The following is a 20,351-nucleotide window of genomic DNA, read 5'->3' as shown; positions in this document are numbered from 1 at the left end:
AAGCATGCGACTCCTGACCTCAGGGTCCCGAGTTCAGGTTTCTCATTGGGAATGGAACCTACCTGAAAAAAAAAAATTCTCTTGGTCTGGAAATAGGAACAGGTTGGGTGGTATCAAGGAGACTCTCTTCACCTTTGGACCCTTCTTTTCCCACCAGCAAAAAGGAGTGGACTAGATTTTGCCCTGTCTACCTCCCAGAAGCAAGGTCTATAGAACGGGCATTCGGGGTGAAGGAGCACAGATCAGAGAATGAAAGGGAGATGGGGATTTACAGAATTGTTATTTTGGAAGTCCTGTGGAATGCAAGTGGGTGTTGAATTCACCAGCAGGTCACGGTCTGTGAGCTAGGTCTACCTTGACCTAGCCAGCGAGGTACTGTAGGGAGACTATATTTTTGCAAGTTTGTATCCTGGCTGGCCCTGGGGATGATGGCAGAGGATGCTAGGACACTGTTCTTCACACTCTTCATTCAGCATTGGCTGATCTGAGGCCAGTGATTTGGGGCAAGGCTGGGAGGTATCCCACAGACAGAATGGCTCACACACGAACCGTCGCTGGAAGACAGGTACTGTGTCCAGGATGTAAGAATATTGGCAGAGATCTTCAGCCTATCTTTTCGACAACTGTGGATCATTTACACAGAGTTTTAGGACTTATGTAAAAAAATGTTAAATTTAGGAATAACTGGGTGCCTGGGTAGCTCACTTGTTAGGCATCTGCCTTGGGCTCAGGTCATGATCCCAGGGCCCTGGGATCGAGTCCCACGTTGGGCTCCTTGCTCCACCGGAGGCCTGGTTCTTCCTCTGCCACTTCCCCTGCTTGTGTTCCCTTTCTCTCATTGTCTCTCTCTGTCAAATAAATAAATAAAATCTTAAAAAATTTTTTTTTGTTGGAATAGCATAAATGTAAGCAGTATGCCATCTAATGAAATGGTATTCGATTAAAAAGCGTTCTTTTGGTGATATATCATGATATGGAGAAAAATACTTACAATTTAATTTTAAGGGAAAATAGGATAAAAGTTAGATGTTCAATCTAACCCTAATTTTTCAAAAATATACCCCACTAAGAAGATAATGTGAAATATATGAAAGTATCAATGATGATTATTGGTGGGCTGTGGGTTTCTAGGTAATTTTTATATTCCTTTATGAAATGTTTGTTTTCCAAATTCTTTGAGTCTGAGTTATTCTTATAAGTAGAAGTAAACAAATACTTATTATAAACAAACACTTCAAGGCTTACTCTCTGAGTGTCTCTCCTCATCCTGGGGACCAGTGCTCCCTTCTGGAACTTAGAGGCTCTTGGGCATGGTTTCAGCAGTGGTCCACTGTGTTCTTCCTGGTCCAGTATAAGTCACAAAGAGAGAAAGTGCTCCAAAGGTACGGGCACCCTTGTCGTGCTGAATAACTTGACAGATCTAAGACTCAGTTTCCTAGCTGTAAAATGGGAGAATGGCTACTGTCCTTTATTACACCACAAAGAGATTATAGAGACTGAAGAGGGTAAGGAAGGGGAGAATATTTAAACGATTTAGAATAGAACACAATGGTAATGGATGGGGTGGTAAGTTACCAAGGGTAGTTTGAGCTTAGAAGCTCTGCCATTAAAACACGGTAACACTATCCACCCTGTTAGCCGTCTGCATCACAATGCTTCCTGTGAAGGTAGGACTGAAAACTGGGTCATTAATTTTTTTTTTATTAAAGATTTTATTTATTTATTTGACACAGAGAGAGAGATCACAAGTAGGCAGAAAGGCAGGCAGAGAAACGGTAGCAGGCTCCCTGCTGAGCAGAGAACACCATGTGGGACTCGATCCCAGGACTCTGAGATCATGACCTGAGCCGAAGGCAGATGCTTAACCCACTGAGCCACCCAGGCGCCTCCTGGGTCGTTAATACTTTTGTGGTTGCATGATCTTTGAAATTTTCACACCAAATTTCTGAGTTTTAATGGGCCCCCTTTTCAGTCGCCAAATTATGGCAAGTATCCAGAAATGGTCACCAGAGGGCGCTAGATCACTTACGGTGTCCGCCGGGCTCCCCGGCAAAACCACCATGATTAGTTATGTCAGGAGTATAGGAACTGGGTCCAGGCCGGAAAAAAAAAAGAAATCCAGTGTACATTAGTTATGATGTTGGGCCAACACTTAAGTAAATAGGCTTCTTTTTTCCTCCTTGGCTATTACTTTAGCTGTTCTGCTTTTTCAGTTTGCATGCTAATGTACTTTTATTTATTTCTTTTATGCCAGTTGAGACCGTTCAGATGAGAATACTTCAGAAACCTGAAACTCTGGTTGGTTTTGAGAGCAGCCGTAGGCACATGTTCACATGACAAAGAGGTCACCCTCCCCTCTTTGAAGTTTGAGTTTGAGAAGTTTGAAGTTTGAGAAGTTTATAAATGTATTGAGAAATAAATATATGGCCTATATTATTTTCAGAAAGGACAAGGCTGAAGTTGGTCTTTGTGCTTAGGCTGTCAGTGCTTGCCTGATGGTCCCTGGTCCCCAGCCTGCAGACACGCCTCGGGGAGGGGGAGTGTCCTGGGGACATTCGGAGGAACCTCTCTCTCCTCCACCTTGGAGTCTATCTGCTGGTGGGGCCCTCCAGGCCACAGCGTAATGGCTGCAGCAGAGAGCAGGGACACTTAGCCCCAGTCCTTATCCCAACCGAGGGGCTCGTTGGGTGCAGAACAGCAAATTGGGGGCAGGGAGCAATAGTCTTGCCTGGACTTGTCTCCCCCATCATCCGGTGCCTGTACACACATGAGCTCTGGTGTGGGGTCAGAAGCCGTGGTTGGCGTTTGGCTGTGTTTTGGGTCACAGTAGTTACAACCCAGACCTGTATAATGTTTTTTTTTTCTTCCTTACAAATAACCCTTTGTTATTTGTAGGTAGGTAGGCAGAGCAGTTCCTGTTTTTATTCCAATTTTACAAGTGAGGGAACACGATAAACCCAAGGCACTGAAGTTCCTTTTAACTTTGAGGTTCTATTCCGTCTTGTAGAACCTTTTCCCCAATTGGTTAGACCAGGTGTGGGTTTCCTGAAGCTGGTGGCCAGAGAGGCAGGCAACAGCCTGATGAGGGCTCTTTCTGGTGGATGGTGGCATTCTCATTCACTGCCTACCAGTCAGGCCATCTCAGGTGGTGGTGTGGGACTGGAGTTGTAGGCAAGGTAGGATATTGACTTTGATGGCAAGGAACTCTGATGAATTGTGACTCAGCCTAGGTTTCGTCTAACAGAAGTTGCTAAAACCTTCAGCCAGCCCTGGCAGAGGTGATGAAGAGAGCAGGAGACAGGACGATGGGATGGCGAAGGTGACAGTGGGGGAGAAACATAGGTGGGGATTCCGCAGTTGGGGTGACGAAGTCATAGCAACCAGTGGTTTCTCGCTAGTAGCCCCAGACTGGTACTGCAGGAGAACTCGGGTCATGGGGGCTGTCCAGGAATGCCTGGAGAAGAGTCATGGTGTGTGGAAGCTCAGTTTTAAGGGGAAGGGAATCCATTCTGGGGGTTTTATATCCCTGTGAGCAGACAATCCTGTCATTCCTGTTCTTATTATGCTATGGGTATTTTATTTTTAAATTTCAAATCTTGTACTTGATTTAAGGAAAGTCCTTAACGTTCCTGGCATATGCTGAGGCCCAAAGGGAGCAAAGTACAGCCATTTAGAGGGCTAATGAATCAAAGGAGTCTCAAGCTCACAGTTACCTTCTTGCAACATCTCCACAGTACTTTTGGGGCCGACCCTGAACTCAGTGCTGGGAAGAATCCAGGGTCTTTGCAAGGACTAATGCAGCACAGATGTGTTGAGAGAGGCTGCTGAACACGAAGGATGAGGCTACATGTGCTATCTGGGTGACAGTTTCACTTTTTGGAAAATACCATCTGTAACTCCCTTTTATGCATTGCTTTGTTTGTTTTGAATAGTAAGATTATGTTTATTTTTTATTATGTTCCGTTAGCCGACATATAGTACATCATTAGTTTTTGGTGCAGTGTTCAACGGTTCCTCAGTAGTGTATTACAGAGTGCTGCTCCCTTTTACGTGTTGGTTTTTGAGTACCAAATTCTCAAGAACTCTTACCTCCTTCTATTTCCCCCTTTGACTTTGGCCCTATTTTCTCATGGGTATGTGTCCTGAACCCAATGAACACATTCTGAATGAGGTTTGGAGAAGCTGCAGACTTTCCCTTCTGCTTCTCTGCCCTGCCAAGCCTCCCTTCTGGGGTCCTCCCCAGCATCCCAGCATCCTAGGGCCTCCAGGGGCAAGGGGCAGGGCTGAGCTCTGGCTCAGGCAGAAGCAGGGCTGGGCCCGTACAGTAAAGGATGCTAACTAATTTGGCCGTCACCACAGGAAGGACTGAAAGGAACTTGATAATTCCAATTAGTCTTAAACTAATGAGCTGGAAACTTTGGGGAAACCACTGTGGGTAATGAGGGGAGAGTGTGACCATCTTCTTCCTAATTAGCACTGGAAAAACTTGTAGTCCAGCTGGTAGCCAAGAGGAAGAGCAGTGTACAGAGGGAGCAAAATTTCTGAGAGCGTCACAAGAGGTTTTCCCCTGTGGTGTAGGGATAGAGGCTGCTGAACAAAACCAGGCTTCTCCTCCTCTTTAAAGGTGGGGGTAGGAGGGAAGACCCTAAATGGGGAAAGGCAGGCTTGAATGGCCCCTTCTCCCAGCTGCCCTCCTCACACAGTGGGGTATGGGGCTAGATAAACGGGGAGTGACTTTGGGGAACTCAATTGTCTGTTGTAGCCTGCACCATCCCTGAGGCCAGGTTCCCCCTTGCTCATTTCTTTTTACTCTCTTAGGCAGGCTCTGTCCCTTAATAAAGAAAATGCAGAAAAACCACCTGCTGCTGTCAAGGCCAAAGACCACCCGCCAGCCTCCAGCTATGCGTGGGGCACTGGGGCACCTAGGAAGGGGATAGGGAAGAGAGAACTAGAGGCCAGAGGGGGTGGAACTAGGGTGTGTATACAGAAGGGTCCTCCTCACTCCCAAAGCCAGAGAATTTGGGGGGTGTCCGGCCTGTGGTGTCGATAGCTGGTCACTCCTTCCCTCTCCACCGGGGGATCCTTTGGCAAAAACGGCCCGCCATAGGTGCCCCGCCATCCTCCTCGGGTCCCCCCGGGTTGCTCGGCTGGGGGCGCAGCACCTTGGAGAGAGGCGCCCGATCCCGAGTCTTGATTCGGGGCGCTCTACCTTGCGTTCTGGGGCTCAGGGGCTCGTGCCAGGGGGCCGCCGAGGGGTCAGCCTGCCCCCTGTCCAGCTCCGAGCCGAGGCGAGCCGGCGGTGCAAGCCTCCTCTCCTCCCGCCTCAGGCGGCCTGAGCCCGCGCCTGCTCCAGTTGCTGCAGCTGCCGCTGCTGGCGGCTGCGGGGAGCGCGGGGAGCGCGCCGAAGAGGCTCGGGCGGCGAGGACGGGGACGAGGAGGAGCCGGAGGAGGCGAGGAGGAAGAACGAGCGGAGGCCGAGGAGGCTCAGCGGCGTGGAGACGCGGCTCAGGGATCCCGGGGGGCATGAGCTAGCGGCCGGGGCGGCCCGGCAGCCAGACGCGGCGGACCTTCCGTGGCCCGACGCGTGCAGGGGCGGCGAGCCGGAGCCGAGCGCAGCCGGGCACGGCAGGCTGACGCGGGGGCGTCCCGGAGGAGGGGAGCTGATCACCCATTATTAACTAGTTGCCGCCTAATAAGCCAGGAGCGGCGGGTGAGCGGCGCCGGCTGCGCTCAGGGAGGGTCCCGGTCCGGAGCGCAGCGCACTCGCGTGGCGCACGGCGGGCCGGCGCGCGGAGCCGGGGCGGGCCCGGGGGCGGCGCAGACCCCGGGCGCGGGCGGCCCGCGGCGCCCCCTGGCTCTCGGCGCTCGCGGCCGGCGTAGCCCCGGGCGAGCGGGGCGCGGGCCGGGGCGGGGAGCTGCCCGCGCGCTCCATCCCCTCCCCCCCGGCGGGCGGCCGGGGGGAGGGCGGGCGGCGGCTGCCCGCGGTATATATCTCGGCGCACCCCGCCAGGTCGCGCACAGCGCCCCGAGCCCAGGCGCCTCCCCGCCCCCTCCCCGCGCTCCGCGGCGGCGGCGGCGGCAGCAGTAGCAGCAATATGGCTGTTGATGGGTGTTCGGGGTGGCGCTGGCGGCGGGAGGAGCTCCCCCGAGCCCCTGCGCCGGCTGCCCGTTGCTAGCTATGGCAAATGGTGGCGGCGGCGGCGGCGGCAGCAGCGGCGGCGGCGGCGGCGGCGGCGGCGGCGGAGGCAGCAGTCTTAGAATGAGTAGCAATATCCACGCGAACCATCTCAGCCTAGACGCGTCCTCCTCCTCCTCCTCTTCCTCCTCCTCTTCTTCCTCCTCCTCCTCTTCCTCCTCGTCCTCGGTCCACGAGCCCAAGATGGATGCGCTCATCATCCCGGTGACCATGGAGGTGCCGTGCGACAGCCGGGGCCAGCGCATGTGGTGGGCTTTTCTGGCCTCCTCCATGGTGACTTTCTTCGGGGGCCTCTTCATCATCTTGCTCTGGCGGACGCTCAAGTACCTGTGGACCGTTTGCTGCCACTGCGGGGGCAAGACGAAGGTAACGCGCGCCCCGGGCGCCCGCCCCCTGCGCCAGCCCACCTCCTCGCTCCTCACCGCGCCGTGCCGCCCTCCATCCCTGCCTGCCTTCCCCGCGCCGCCTGCCCTTCCCTCCGCTCTCCCCGCTCCCCGCTTGGCGCGGCGGGCGGCGCGCCGGGGCTGAGGAGTGGACCCCGACCGGTGCGCTCCGGGACGCGGACGCCCAGTCCCGTCCCGTCCCCTTGTTTATGGCGGGGTAGCGGGCGGCTGCGGTTGGGGCCGGGCGGGGGTGGAGGGGAACGTGCGCCTCTCGGGGGCCGGGATGCGGGGTAGGGAGAGCGGAGCACGCGGGGCCCGAGGCCGCGGGGGGGGGGGCGGCTCCGGGTGCGTGTGCCGCCCGCCTCACCCGCCGCGGCCGGGCTCCTGGTGGTGGGAGAGGGGGGAGCACGTCGGCCCGCACTCCAGAAACCTGTTGGGGAGACGAGTTCGTGGAGTCGGGCGGCAGGGGAAACCTTTTGGGCAGGGGAGAAAATTTTTTGGACTGGGGAATCCCGGGGGAGGAACCTGGCCAGAGGAGGTGTGGGGACCTCGGGGACAGCGAGGGAAAGTTGGGGAGCTGCATCCCAGTTTTGGAGGCAACCCACGGAGGCTGCCACTTTAGGAATGTGGCGAGGTCGCACATCTGATGTCACCTTCCTCCCCATCCTTTAGATATTCTCGTGGAACATACCCCCGCCCCAAGTTCTTCAGCCTCTGTATTCTCGCCCCCACGCCACCTTCCCTAGGTCCCCGGAAATGCCGCCGGCGGCGGGGAGCTGGAGCAAGGAGGTCCGCGCGAGAGCCTCCGAGGCCGCGGTTTCACGCGGAGCCTCCTCCCCGGCGCTTTTGAGGTGGCTGGATGTCGGCTTAAGCTATTCCTGGCGCAGAGACGCCCACCACCACCGAGGCTCACTACACCTTAAGTATGGTTGGTAGGCTGACTGCCTGGTCTGTCGCTGTGTCCCTAGAGATGTCCTCCCCTCCCACCATCCTCCGCGCACTGGCTGAAGGTGAGGGGCTGGGGCAGTTTTTCACTGAAAACTGCAGAATGGAAAAGAAAGAACTGGAAAAAAGAGGGACCGAGCTACATTGTGTTTGAGTAATTCCCATCCTAGGGGACTTCACGTTTCGGACGGAGGGGAGATCAAAGGGAATAGGGGAACCGTTCAAGGTAGAGGCAGGTCTGGGTCGCACACCTTCTTCTAGTAAAGTTAATGCCAGGACCCCTCAAACTTCCACAGGGCTCTGCAACTTGTAGCAGCCTCCTTAGTTGCTGTGGGAAGTAGGGAAGTGGGGGGCTGTGGGTGAAGGACAAGGAGGAACCCAGGCTCTCTCTCCTGATCATTAATTATACACCGCGCTGGGTGCTGGAGCTCAGCTGTGTTTTGTGGCAGCACATTTGTGTTTTGGAAAATACTGGTGTGTTGGAAATAGGGGAGAAAAATAAAAGCCATCTCTCTCTTCCTCCTCCTCCCACTTCTCCGGAGGCTTCCAGATGTTGGCTAGGCAGCTTTGGAGTTACCTCCTCCACGCAGAGGTTTCTCCTTACTTGTCCAGGTGGGAAACTGCCCACGTTCCAGAGACGCAAACAGGCTAAGCAGACTTAGAACCATGAGACCCCCGAGACCATGCTTCTTGCCTTAGCCTTCCTCTTAACTCCTTGTTCGTAGACATGTTCACTCATCTCCTCCTCTCACGGTCTTCAGTCCTGGAGTTGTTTTTTTCCTTTACTGAGAGTCCATGTCTGGCCTTAGGGGAGGGATAGCTCCTGGTCGTGGGTCTCTAAAATGTTCCAAACCACGGAGTGGTTTGGGAGCAGTTTTTAACAACCTCCTCATCCTTAAGGAATTGGGCATTCTTGATCATAACGAAAACTTTTTCAATGAGTCAAAATAAGTTGTGGTGTTTTTGTGATTGTGGGGTTTTATTTTTATTTATTTATTTATTTATTTTTAAAGATTTTATTTATTTATTTGTCAGAAAGAGAGAGAGAGAGCGAGCACAGGCAGACAGAGTGGCAGGCAGAGGCAGAGGGAGAAGCAGGCTCCCTACAGAACAAGGAGCCCGATGTGGGACTCGATTCCAGGACGCTGGGATCATGACCTGAGCCGAAGGCAGCTACTTAACCAACTGAGCCACCCAGGCGTCCCTGATTGTGGGGTTTTATTTATTTATTTATTTTTAAAAAAGATTTTATTTATTTATTTGACAGACGGAGATCACAGAGAAGCAGGCAGAGAGAGAGGAGGAAGCAGGCTCCCTGCTGAGCAGAGGGCCCGATGCGGGGCTCGATCCCAGGACCCCGGGACCACGACCTGAGCCAAAGGCAGAGGCTTTAACCCACTGAGCCACCCAGGCGCCCCTGATTGTGGGGTTTTAAACACAGCTTCCACGTCCTTTTACCCTAGGGGTCCATGGATGTCACGGCAGTCCCTGGGAGGAAATGCTGATTGGACTGTTCACACACAGAGTCTCTTTCATAAATGATGACCAAGCATAACTTGTGTCAATCTTCTCAAGAAAAGAGGTTTTTGGCAATGATCGTTAGAAAAAGCGATCCCTGTCTACTAGACTATACTTTGTAGCTCTGAGACTGGCTGAGTTGACATAACTGGAAGTTTCTACAAAAAATCAGCCTGGGACGAGAGAAGCTTGCAGTTGGTTGGGAGCTTATGAGGCGAGTGGAGGACGAGGTCAGGTCACTTTTAATACCATTAGCGTGCACTTTAAAACACGCCCAGAATCTCATAACAACTTCCCGTTGATTTGGTCGCTTGAACCATGCGTAACCAGCTCATTAATAGTAACTTAGGCCTTTTCTGAGCTTTTCTTTCTACCCCCGAGGGCTGTATTTTTACTGCCATCATGGTTTTTTGTTCTTCATTCTTTTCACTTTTCAAGTATTTGATAGTTGTCGAAGTGCGGTACAGAAGAATGCATCTGGCCTAAGCTTGGAATAATGATTTTAGTGCTAAGCTTCCCAAGCAAACCGAGACTGCTTATTCACAGAAGTCAGTCGGTCCTCAACTGTGCTCGTCCTCACCCTCATTCAGTCCCGAGGTGGTTTGACCAGGAGGTGGGGTCCCGTGGAGGGCAGGCGTCTAGCATCTGAAATTCCATGGGAGGTCAGTTTCCACAGGGTGTCCTGACATCACACGTGTTTGGCCTCTGGGAGAGCACCATCCTTTTTGATCAAAGGAAGCCAGGACTATGGGCGTGTCTCATGGGGCTTCTCATCTGATTCACACCTTTGGCCTCTGAATCTCAAGTGGGGAGTGACTTTACTGTTTTGAAAAGAATGGTATGTGGACTTTTTTGGGGGCGGGGAATGAGAGCACTAATCACATATCCCCCTGTTGGGAACTTGGGCACAATCATCCAGAACTGTGTTCTTTGCCGTCCTTTTTCACATTATTGTTTTTCTCTGTTGGGTTTCATCAGAGGTCTGTGCTCACGAGGCTGTGACGTTTTGAGGTCCAATCCATTTGCAGACTATAGTGAACAGTGAGCAGCCTAGGCAGCCTGGAGAGGGCCGTGACCTTGAAGAAGTCATTTAACATCGCTGGGCTCTTTTTCCTTGTGTTTAAAATGTGGAGATTAAATTCTGCGGCTTCTGATGCCCCTTCCTGCTCTGTGATTCAGTGTCAGTACTTGGAAGGAGTTGAGAAACTATGGGAAAAGTTTCTAGCCCAGAATGTGTTTTTCAGTTTTTCTGGCAAATTCTTTAGGAATTCAGCCTTGGAGTGCCTCTGTGTCTTTATTCCCGCCTTCTCCTCTTCCAGTACATGGTCTGCTTCTCTTCAGATTAGTCTGGGGAAACCGAGGCCAGCTTTCTGAGGGAGCTGTGGCTTCCTCTGGGGAACTTGAATGTGGCCAGGCCTAGGCTTACGCCCGCTCTAAGTCTGAGCTGTCCTCCCTGTAGAAGTTTGGGCTTAATCAAGCCCGGTGTGCATGTAATGAATTATTGAAGTGTCGTCTCCATGGCCGTGTCTGAGAAAACAACACGTTTTCTCTGTCAGGTTCATGACTAATATAAATATCAGTTCCCATTATGGCTTGGTAACTCCCCAGGGTCTGGTCCAATGTATCCAATTAGGGCTGGAGCTCCAGTGCCTCAGAATTCTTGAGTCCAGATTGGCCCTGCTGCCTCACCTCGTCTTGGAGATTGCCGGCAACTGGATGACCTTCAGCTAATTCTCTCTGATCAGATCACTTAGGGTGGACTTGGAGAAGCTCTCCGGTCCCAGTCACAGGGGAGTTCCCGCTGACCTTCCCTCGAGCAGAGGGAGTTTGCTTCCCATTCTTGGCTCTCTCTATGGAAATGCACACTCTGTGAGGGACTCGGCAGTCAGACCCAAGTGCTGATGCTGGATCTCACACTTATGAGCAGGGTGTCTTTGGCTGGCAGCCATCTGGAGCCTTGATCTCTTCATGTGTAGAAGGAGCATAATGGTGCGTCCTTGGTGGGATGCTTATGACGAGCAGGCTCCCTGTAACTAGCTCCATGGAGCGGTCAGTTTGTTTTCTCCTCGATTCCTTGAATGATTTTGGTGCCGGGGGGCCCAGACTACAGCACATAGAACTTTTTTTCTGGCCCAGAAGGAACCTCTAGACTCTGAAGTCCGCTGTCCTTGGGTCCAACAACCACTTCCGGTCAGACAGAGATTTGGGCTCATGGCTCTCGGCCGCTGCAGCCTGGGGGGTGGGGCGGGGCAGCCAGCGAGGGCTCCTGTGTTTTGACGGCAGCTGTTTGCATGGTGGGGACCTCAGTGGCCTGGTGTCGACTATGTTGACCCCGCGGGTTTCCAGGACTGGTAGACCTAGACCATGTGAGAGCTGTTTGGTAGATGGGCAGGGCTGGCCAATGTCACACCATTAAGGGACCACATCCATCCCTGTTATCCCAGTCCAGAGCTCGCAGACCTGTTCCCCTGATGATGTCACCATTCCCCGATGATGTCTGATGATGTCACCGTTCCCTGGCCAGGGTTCTCTGTACCCGCACCAGCTTTCCTCAGAACAGTGTTTCCCAAAGGGTGTTCAGGGGCGTACTTGCCTTTACCTTGTGAAAAATGTTGCGAGTCATGGCACACCTGAGCAGCCCCTTGGAGAGTCACATCACAGGAGTCCTGTGGTAGAGAAATTGGTTAAGCTGAGCTTAACTGTGCTCCCTCTGAGCTGACTTGCCCAGCCGTCAAGCCCTCTGTGGTGTACCCAAGAGTCAGCTTGTGACCTTGGGCAAGGACTTTGCTGCTTTGTGCCTCCGTTTCCTCAGCTGCAAATTGGGGGTTGTCGCAGAGCACAGCCCTGTGGGGTAGGTACTCTATCTAGCCCTATTCTCTAGACTTTCCTAGGAGGACACTGGTGCCCTGAAGCCTTGGGCTGACTCTGTATCCAGGTGCACTGGGGACGTAGCCCAGCATGCATCAGAGGAAAGGAAGAGCTGCCTTGTCATTTAGCGTGGGGCAGAAAGAATTCCAAGGCGAAGACCAAGTGGACCTCTGTTTGCCTTGCTACTGTTCTCCTTCCTGGATGGGGACATTCACTGGGTGCCTGGTAGTGGGGAATAAGTGCTTGCTTTGGGTCTCTCTCTCTATCTCACTAGGGCAAGAGAAGTGTGCCGTTGAAATAGGCTGGCCCTGGACTGCAGTGCCAGGACCTCTTGCTCGAAGTGGGCAGCCGGGGTGTCCTAGCTCACGGTGGCAGTGGCCATGGCAACCTGCGTATCACAGCAGCCCACCCCACCTTCTTGGGCCTTCAGAGCCATGGAGCCCCTGGAGGGCTGCCTGTGTGGCTCCGGTGGAAAGGACTGCCCTTATGCAGTGATGTTGCAGCTCCCGGGCCCTGTCCCCACAGGCCTTCGTGGACACGTGTCTAGGGGTCAGACAAGGTCAGGCCTCCTGCAGGACCTTTGAAATTCCACAGCCTTTCTGGACCCTGCAGGGAGCAGACCGAAAGTGCCTCCTTTTTTGAAATGCTTCTTGAGTGGGGGGACTCCTGGCCCTGGGCACACAGGGGAGGAATCTCAGCCTCAGAGCAGGGATGTCCTAGCATTCTGGGTAGAAGTCTCAGGGAATGTTCGTTCAGTTGGATATCAGATCTCTGCTTCCAAGGGCCAGAGAGAACATTTGTTGGTCTAGTCCTGGGGCTTCTCCCACCTTACTATGCATAGGAATCCCCTGGGGAGCCATTAAAATGCAACTTGTGATTCGGAGGTATTGTAGACGGGTGGGGGGCGCTGGCGAGTGTGTCCCTGCTATGCAGGTGGAGAGGGTTGGGCTCAGGCCCCTCTGAGCCGCTATGTGCTGTGTCTGGGCCCTTCCTGCAAGAGTTGCTGTTCCGGTGCCTGCTCCCGAGGAACCCACAAGTGCTGCTGGTCTGGGGGTGGGGGGTGGCTGCCAGGGCCGCGTTCTGAGGAGGTACAGAGTGTGGTCTGTGTGTGGCCTGCGCAGCAATGTGTGGGCTCTCCCTCGCGCCAGCCATTCGGTTACACGGCAAGGGGTGAGGCTTCCCGAAGTCCGGGAGGCCAGCTCAGCCAAACCACCTTCTTGCTAAATTAAAGGCTCGTGGTGTCGCCAGGGCTCCACTGTGGTGATGCTCCAGGAAGCCGGCTGCTGGCCACTCCCTCTGGGGTGTGTAAAGTCAGCGGGCAGCAGAACTACAAGCCAGATTTTCTGCAGGGACCTGGGTGGGACTTCCCAAATGGAGGGTTCAGCTTAAAAGGATTGGACTCAAGACAGATCCCGAGTGTGGGGAGACCAGGGCAGGTTGGGGGAAGCCCAGTGCCTTCCCCCCTCCAGCTGTTCTTCTGAAAGATTCTAGCCGGTGACATGGAAAGGTGCTCCTTTTGTCACCTTAGCACGGTCCTTTGCAGTTCCCACTGTCGGGGACTTTTTCTTTGTGATGTTCTGTTTATGTCGTTCCATTGTCAAAGAGGAGAAGCTGGAGTAAACTCTCAGCCAAAAACATCATCAGAGCCAGAATGAAGAAGGGCTTAGCACAATGTCCAGAATAGGTCCTCAAATTAATCTTATGGTTATGATTGTGGTTGTTGATTTTGCTTTTATGAGCCCAAAACCGAGTGGTGCCAGGGAAAAAAGAAGACCCAGTTGTGATTTTCTGTGACAGGGTGAGAGGAAGAAACCAGTTGTGTTCTCCTGGGGCGTGCACATGTCTGGTCTCTGCAAACCCCTTGAGGGCAGGAACTGAGTCCTATAAACACAAGCACACACCTGTGTTGGGAAGGCCCTTTCCACAGTGCTGAGCTGGGGGCTAGGTGGGAGTGTAGTGGGTGCAAATACATTTTGCTGCTTTTTCTGGGTAATTCATTAGAAGCTACCGAAAAAAGTCTGGGTGAAAGGGAGGGGCTTGATTTGGTGACACGATGACGTTTGATTCATTCCTGGGTTTCAGTTACTTGTACCACCCAGGTCTCTCTCTCAGCCAGTGGCCAGCAAGGCTTTAGTTCCTGATGGACAGGTGTTTGTGAGCTGGATGAGTCAGGCAGGGGAGGGAAAGGCAGCTTCAGAATAATGAAAGATGGAATTTGCTTTGTTTTCGTCATTCTTTGGTGATTGTCTTTGTCTAATTGCCAATTTGGAAACGTAGTTGACACTCTAGGTCCAGAATGGATATACTTAACATCCTCATCTCCCTGTAAGATCTCATTACCTGTATGACTAATGCTTCTTTACATGGCCAAATGCGAAATTATTTAAGACATCTCATTCACTTTGTATTCTCCTTGCTGTTTCATTGGCCTCCATACCTGGTTTTCCAAGGGCCCCAGATCTGGTTTACTCTGGACATTTCAAAGGTAATTAGCTGAAGTGCCTGTATTCCTCTCTTCTCTCCTTCCTGTTGCCCTCCCCCCCTTCCTTCCTTCTTTCGTTCCTTCCCTCCTTCCTTCTTTTCTTCCATAGTGACTCCTGCCAAGTCTGGGAGCAGAGACTGAAGTTGGCAGATCAGTGGACAGCAAACAGGGACTTGATCTCGCTAGCTTAGAAGCACATGGCATTACGAAGTCATAGAGGAGGAAGGGAGATTTAGGGCCTGGGTTCCACTTCCTCCCCAGTGCCAGTGCTAGGAGCCCTGTGCACCATCATCAGAGGGGTTGGAGTTGTTCATGATCTTCTGAGGCCGCTCTTTCATGGAGGACAACCCACTTCGGAATGAATGAAAAGATCTTTCTCTTGGCACTAACGCCTCTTTTTTTCTGGTCTGTTTCCATGACACACAGAACAAATCTTGGTGGATGATAGATTTCAGGTTCTAAATCCAGCCCAAGAAGGCCCAGGGCTGGGTGGTGGTTAAAATCGGCAATATTGCTGGGGGGTCTCCCCCTCTCAGGCTACTTTCTTTTTCTCTTAATGACTTCCTGGTGTCCTTCACCGGGGGTTGTGATGTTTCTCCTTGTCCTATTCCCCGAAGTTTGGAAAGTGGCCTATTTCACTGTTGGTTCTGATCGTTTGCCCTCCAGAATGTGTCTGGTCTTGTTGGAAGCTGTGGGTGGAGGTTTTGGCTGTGCCCCGGCCTTCAGGTTACCTCTTTGTTGGTGACACATGCACTGTGTTCCAACGTTTAGTTCCCTTCACGGTTTAGTGTGGGGCTTGGCTGGGAGCAGATATGATTCTGGGGCCGTGCCTGGAATCCAGATGTAGAGTGTGGATCCTTTGCGAAGACGCGTCCGTTGAACTCTGCTTTTTAGGTGTTGGCTGTTCCCGAAGGAGACTTTCTGCTCTTTTTGCACCATTTAAGTAGAGCTTCTCCTTAAGATTGAGGGTTGTTTCTCCCAAACACTCTTCTTACCTCTTCTCTGGGCTTCCATATACCACCATCACCATTTCTCCTATTCTGTGGAACAGAAGAAACCAGAAAAGAAAAGAGAATGTTGAAGAGGAGAAGGCGAGGGAGAGTAGGGGTAGAGGGAGATGTTCACACAACGAAACATAGAATTTCTCTTCTGGGAGTTAGAGGTCGGTTAAATATGCAATCGGATGGATTTTGTTTTTAGTTCCTGCATCTTTGTCTTAATGAGTAAGTCAGGACAATGAGTGAGTAAGTGACCTTACCCCCAAAGGAGTGAGGCATTATGTAAAGACCAGTAGAAGGATCATTTTCACTTTTGGAAGATGTTAGCACTTACAGTGAGAAGTATTGTCTAGTTAAGTGATAGTATGGAGCCTGGGTGGCCCGTGGCTCAGAGACTGGGGTCCCAGGCCCCGTGGGGATCTTTTTTTGGTACCTGTTATACAGGAGCAGAACTCTGCCCTTCTTGGGGAGAACCTGCTGCCCTGACTTGTTTTCCCTTTATGTGACTTTGGAGTATAGACCCTTTATGGCTCTGGAAGGGGAAAAAGTGGGTATCCAGTGATCATCAAGTGGAGAACTCAGAGAAAGGGCTCTCGGGCTTGTAGGAAGGTTTGGAAGATGGCCGGGTTTATCCAAGTGCTGGGGATTTTCATGACCAACATTATCTGACAACAGCTTTATATACATTGTTTTTTTTCTTCTTTGTGCATCTGGGCATAGTTTTCATAAAGTGCTTTAGGAAAGGGCTCCCAGGAATTGTTTTGTCTACCCATGAATTATGGCCATTTCTCCTGTGGATTGTGTCAGCCACAGCTGATCAGTGTGAGATTCTCAAAGGGTGTAGGAATGGTGTCTTTAGCCCACAAGAGAAGTCAGTGGTTTGTTTCATTCAGTCTTAAAAATGGCATCCTTTCCTTAAGCTCATGTTCAACCCTATTCTCCTCATAAGATTTCTTTTTTTTTTTAAATTGAGTTATAGTTGGAATACAGTACTATATTAGTTTCAGGTGCAAATGTAATAATTTGATATTTATATCTTGTGAAATGATCAAGACAGTAAGTCTAGTATCTGTCACCATATATGGTTACAGAATTTTTTTCTTGCTATGAGGTCTTTTAAGATCTATTCTTGTAACAATTTTTGAATATGCAACATAGTATTATTAATAATAGTTGCTTTGCTCTGCATTAGATCCCCATGACTTACTGATTTTATAACGGCAAGTTTGTATCTTTCTTTACCTATTTCTTATACCCTGCATTCCCAGCTTTGGCAACTACCAGTCTGTTCTGTTATCTTTGACCCTTTTTTTTTTTTTTTTTTTTGAGATTTCACATATAAGTGAGATCGTATGGTATTTCTCTTTTTCTGTCTGACTTATTTTTTACTTTACTTAGCATAATGCCCTCAGTACCATCCATGTAAGTGGCAAGATTTCTTTTTTTTTTTTTTTTTTAAAGATTTTATTTATTTATTTGACAGATCACAAGCAGGCAGAGAGGCAGGCAGAGAGAGAGGAGGAAGCAGGCTCCCCTAGAGAGCAGAGAGCCCGATGCGGGGCTCGATCCCAGGACTCTGAGATCATGACCTGAGCCGAAGGCAGTGGCTTAACCCACTGAGCCACCCAGGCACCCCGCAAGATTTCTTTTTTATGGCTGAATAATACTCCATTGTCTGTCTGTCTATCTTTCTGTCATCTATCACATTTTCTTTATCCATTCCTCTGTCAGTGGACACTTAGGTTGTTTCTGTATCTTGCATATTGTAAATAATGCTGTAATGAACATGGGGGTGCATATATCTTTTTGATTAGTGTTTTTGGTTTCTTTGGATAAATGCCCCTAAATGGAATTGCTGTATCATATGGTAATTCTATTTTTAATTTTTTTGAGGAATCTCCCTAGTGTTTTCCAGAGTGGCTGCACCAGTTTACATTCTCACCAACAGTGTACATGGGCTCCCTTTTCTCCACATCCACGCCATGTTATCTCTTTCTGATAATAGCCATTCTAACTGGTGTGAGGTGATAGCTCATTGTAGTTTTTTTTTTAAAGATTTTATTTATTTATTTGACAGGCAGAGAGAGAGCACAAGCAGGGGGAGTGGCAGGCAGAGGGAGAGGGAGAAGCAGACTCCCCGCTGAGTGGGGAGCACTATATGGGGCTCGATCCCAGGATGCTGAGATCATGAACTGAGCAGAAGGCAGACGCTTAAACCCACTGAGCCCCCTAGGTGCCTCTCATTGTAGTTTTGGTTCGCATCTCCCTGATGATGAGTGATGTTGAGCATCTGTTGGCCTTCTGGATGTCCTCTTTGGAGAAGTATCCATTCAGATCTTCTGCCCATTTTTAAATATCAGGTTGTTTGCTTTTGTTTCTCCTTTGTTATTGAATTATGTATGTTCTTTACATATTTTGGATATTAACCCCTTATCAGATATATGATTTGCAAGTATTTTCTCCCAGTCAGCAGGTTGCGTTTTCATTTTGTTGATGGTTTCCTTTGTTGCACAAAGGTTTGTTTAGTTTGATGTAGTTCCACTTGTCTGTTTTCGCTTTTGTTGCCTTTGTTTTCTTTTTTTTAAAATTTTTTATTTTTTTATAAACATATAATATATTTTTATCCCCAGGGGTACAGGTCTGTGAATCGCCAGGTTTACACACTTCACAACACTCACAATAGCTCATACCCTCCCCAATGTCCATAACCCCACCCCCCTCTCCCAACCCCCCTCCCCCCAGCAACCCTTAGTTTGTTTTGTGAGATTAAGAGTCACTTATGGTTTGTCTCCCTCCTAATCCCATCTTGTTTCATTTATTCTTCTCCTACCCCCTTAACCCCCCACGTTGCATCTCCACTTTGTTGCCTTTGTTTTTAGTGTCAAATCGAGTACATCATGGCCAAGACTGATGTCAATGAGCTACTGCCTGTGTTTTCTTCTGGCAGTTTTGTGGTTTCGAGTCTTACATTCAGGTCTTTCATCCATCTTTAAGATTTCTTTTTTAACTGTAGTGTTTTACACTTTTATCCTTAATTGTAAGTGGACTATATATTCATTGTAGCAATGTACAGCAAGGCATCAGGAAAGAAAAAAAGACACCTTATACCCACTGGGATGGCTACTATTAAAAAAAAACAACCCAGAAAATAACAAGTGTTGGCTAAGCTGTGAGGATTTGGAATCCTTGTGCACTGTTGATGGGAATATAAAATGATACAGTCACTGTGGAAAAAGGTATGGTGGTTCCTCAAAAAAAAAAAATAAATAAAAGTTGGATTACCATATGATTCAGCAATTCCCCTTCTGGGTACAAATCCAAAAGAAGATATTTGCACACCCATGTTCATAGTAGCATTATTCATAAAAGCCAAAAGGTGGAAGCTACCCAAATGTTCACTGACAGATGAATGAAAAAACAAAATGTACTATATACATACAGCGGCATATTATTCAGCCGTATAAAGAAAGGAATTTCTAAAACATGCTACAATGTGGATGAACCTTGACGATGTTATGCTAAGTGAAATGGGCCAGGCACTAAAGGACAAATACTGTATGGTTCTATTTATATGAAGTACCTAGAATAGTCAAATTCATAAAGATGGAAGTAGAATGGTGGTTCCAAGGGACTATGGTGGGGGGTAATGGGGAGTTGTGTAATGGGTACAAAGTTTCAGTTTGGCAAGATGGAAACATTCTGCCCAACAATGTGAATATACTTAATACTCCTGAAATGTACACTTAGATATACAGTTAGGATGGTTAAGTTCTATGCTATGCCTGTTTTACCAGAATTAAAAAAAAAAAAAAAAGGAAAAAAAATTCCTTTAAACCCTACCTCCTGGAGATGACCTCCCATTATCTTTGGGCACATTTTCTTCCCAGACGCATTCTTCACTGTGGTGCTCATGTTTGTCCTTGGAGCAGCTAGTAATTTTCCTCTAGGGGTTGGTAAATGGCAGCCCCATGAGAAGCACCCAGCCTGACCTCTTTTGATTTAGATGGTGTCCACACTGAGAACAGACGGAACAACCCTCCTTCTGCCCCTGGAGCCTGGTTTAATGGTGTCTATTCTTTTTTTCTTTTTTTTTTTTTTTAAGATTTTATTTATTATTTGACAGAGGGGAGAGAGATCACGAGTAGGCAGAGAGGCAGGCAGAGAGAGAAGGGGAAGCAGGCTCCCTGCTGAGCAGAGAACCAGATGCGGGGCTTGATCCCAGGACCCTGAGATCATCACCTGAGCCGAGGGCAGAGGTTTGACCCACTGAGCCACCCAGGTGCCCCAATGGTGTCTATTCTTAGAGTGAAGTTAAAGGCTGCTGGAGTTTTGATTTTTGACCTATGAGTGGCTCTGGTGTCTTAGGCAAGTCATTGTCGCTGGGCCTCAGTTTTTTTATATGTAGCATGTTCTCTGATTCAGTGATCTCAATATGTAACCACTTCTTCCATCAGATTCTAAAATTATCATTTGTGGGGCGGCTGGGTGGCTCAGTGGGTTAAACCTCTGCCTTCGGCTTAGGTCATGATCTCAGGGTCCTGGGATCGAGCTCCGCGTCGGGCTCTCTGCTCAGCATGGAGCCTGCTTACCCCTTCCCCTGCCTGCCTCTCTACCTACTTGTGATCTCTCTCTCTCTCTGTCAAATAAATAAATAAAATCTTTAAAAAAAATAAAAAATAAAATTATCATTTGTACCTGATGAAGAACCCAAGAGCAAATCATTCAAGGCAGACGGGCAACAGCTCTGGTTCTATTATAAATCACGAGAGTGAAATCGGACTGATGTATCCCCGAGACATCAGTACTGGCTTTGATGAGGTGGCATATTTAAGAATTACGATCTAAGGATATAGACCTTTTTGGAAATACCCTCAAACTTGTCGTTAAAAAAAAAAAATATCTCAGAAGTAGGATTTTAGGACTCTGCTATTACTTCTAAGGAAAGAGCCACATCACTGTTG

General features: G+C 49.8%; 1 protein-coding gene across 17 annotated transcripts in view; it reads left to right on the top strand.

Moving 5' to 3' along the window:
* Positions 1-5,973: 5,973 nt before the first annotated feature.
* Positions 5,974-20,351, top strand: part of LOC111144685 (potassium calcium-activated channel subfamily M alpha 1) — a 726,020-nt gene continuing 711,642 nt past the window's right edge. For all 17 annotated transcript variants that reach the window (XM_022499102.1, XM_022499098.1, XM_022499101.1 and 14 more), the window contains exon 1: positions 5,974-6,562. In XM_022499102.1, the coding sequence (XP_022354810.1) occupies positions 6,179-6,562 (384 nt within the window). In that variant the 5' untranslated portion in view covers positions 5,974-6,178. The remainder of the gene's footprint in view (positions 6,563-20,351) is intronic.

Source organism: Enhydra lutris, unplaced genomic scaffold (assembly GCF_002288905.1).
Source record: "Enhydra lutris kenyoni isolate GAN:26980312 unplaced genomic scaffold, ASM228890v2 scaffoldscaffold12, whole genome shotgun sequence".
Lineage (NCBI taxonomy): Eukaryota > Metazoa > Chordata > Mammalia > Carnivora > Mustelidae > Enhydra > Enhydra lutris.
Note: the sequence above shows the minus strand (reverse complement) of the source record. Positions and strands in the feature narration are given on the sequence as shown.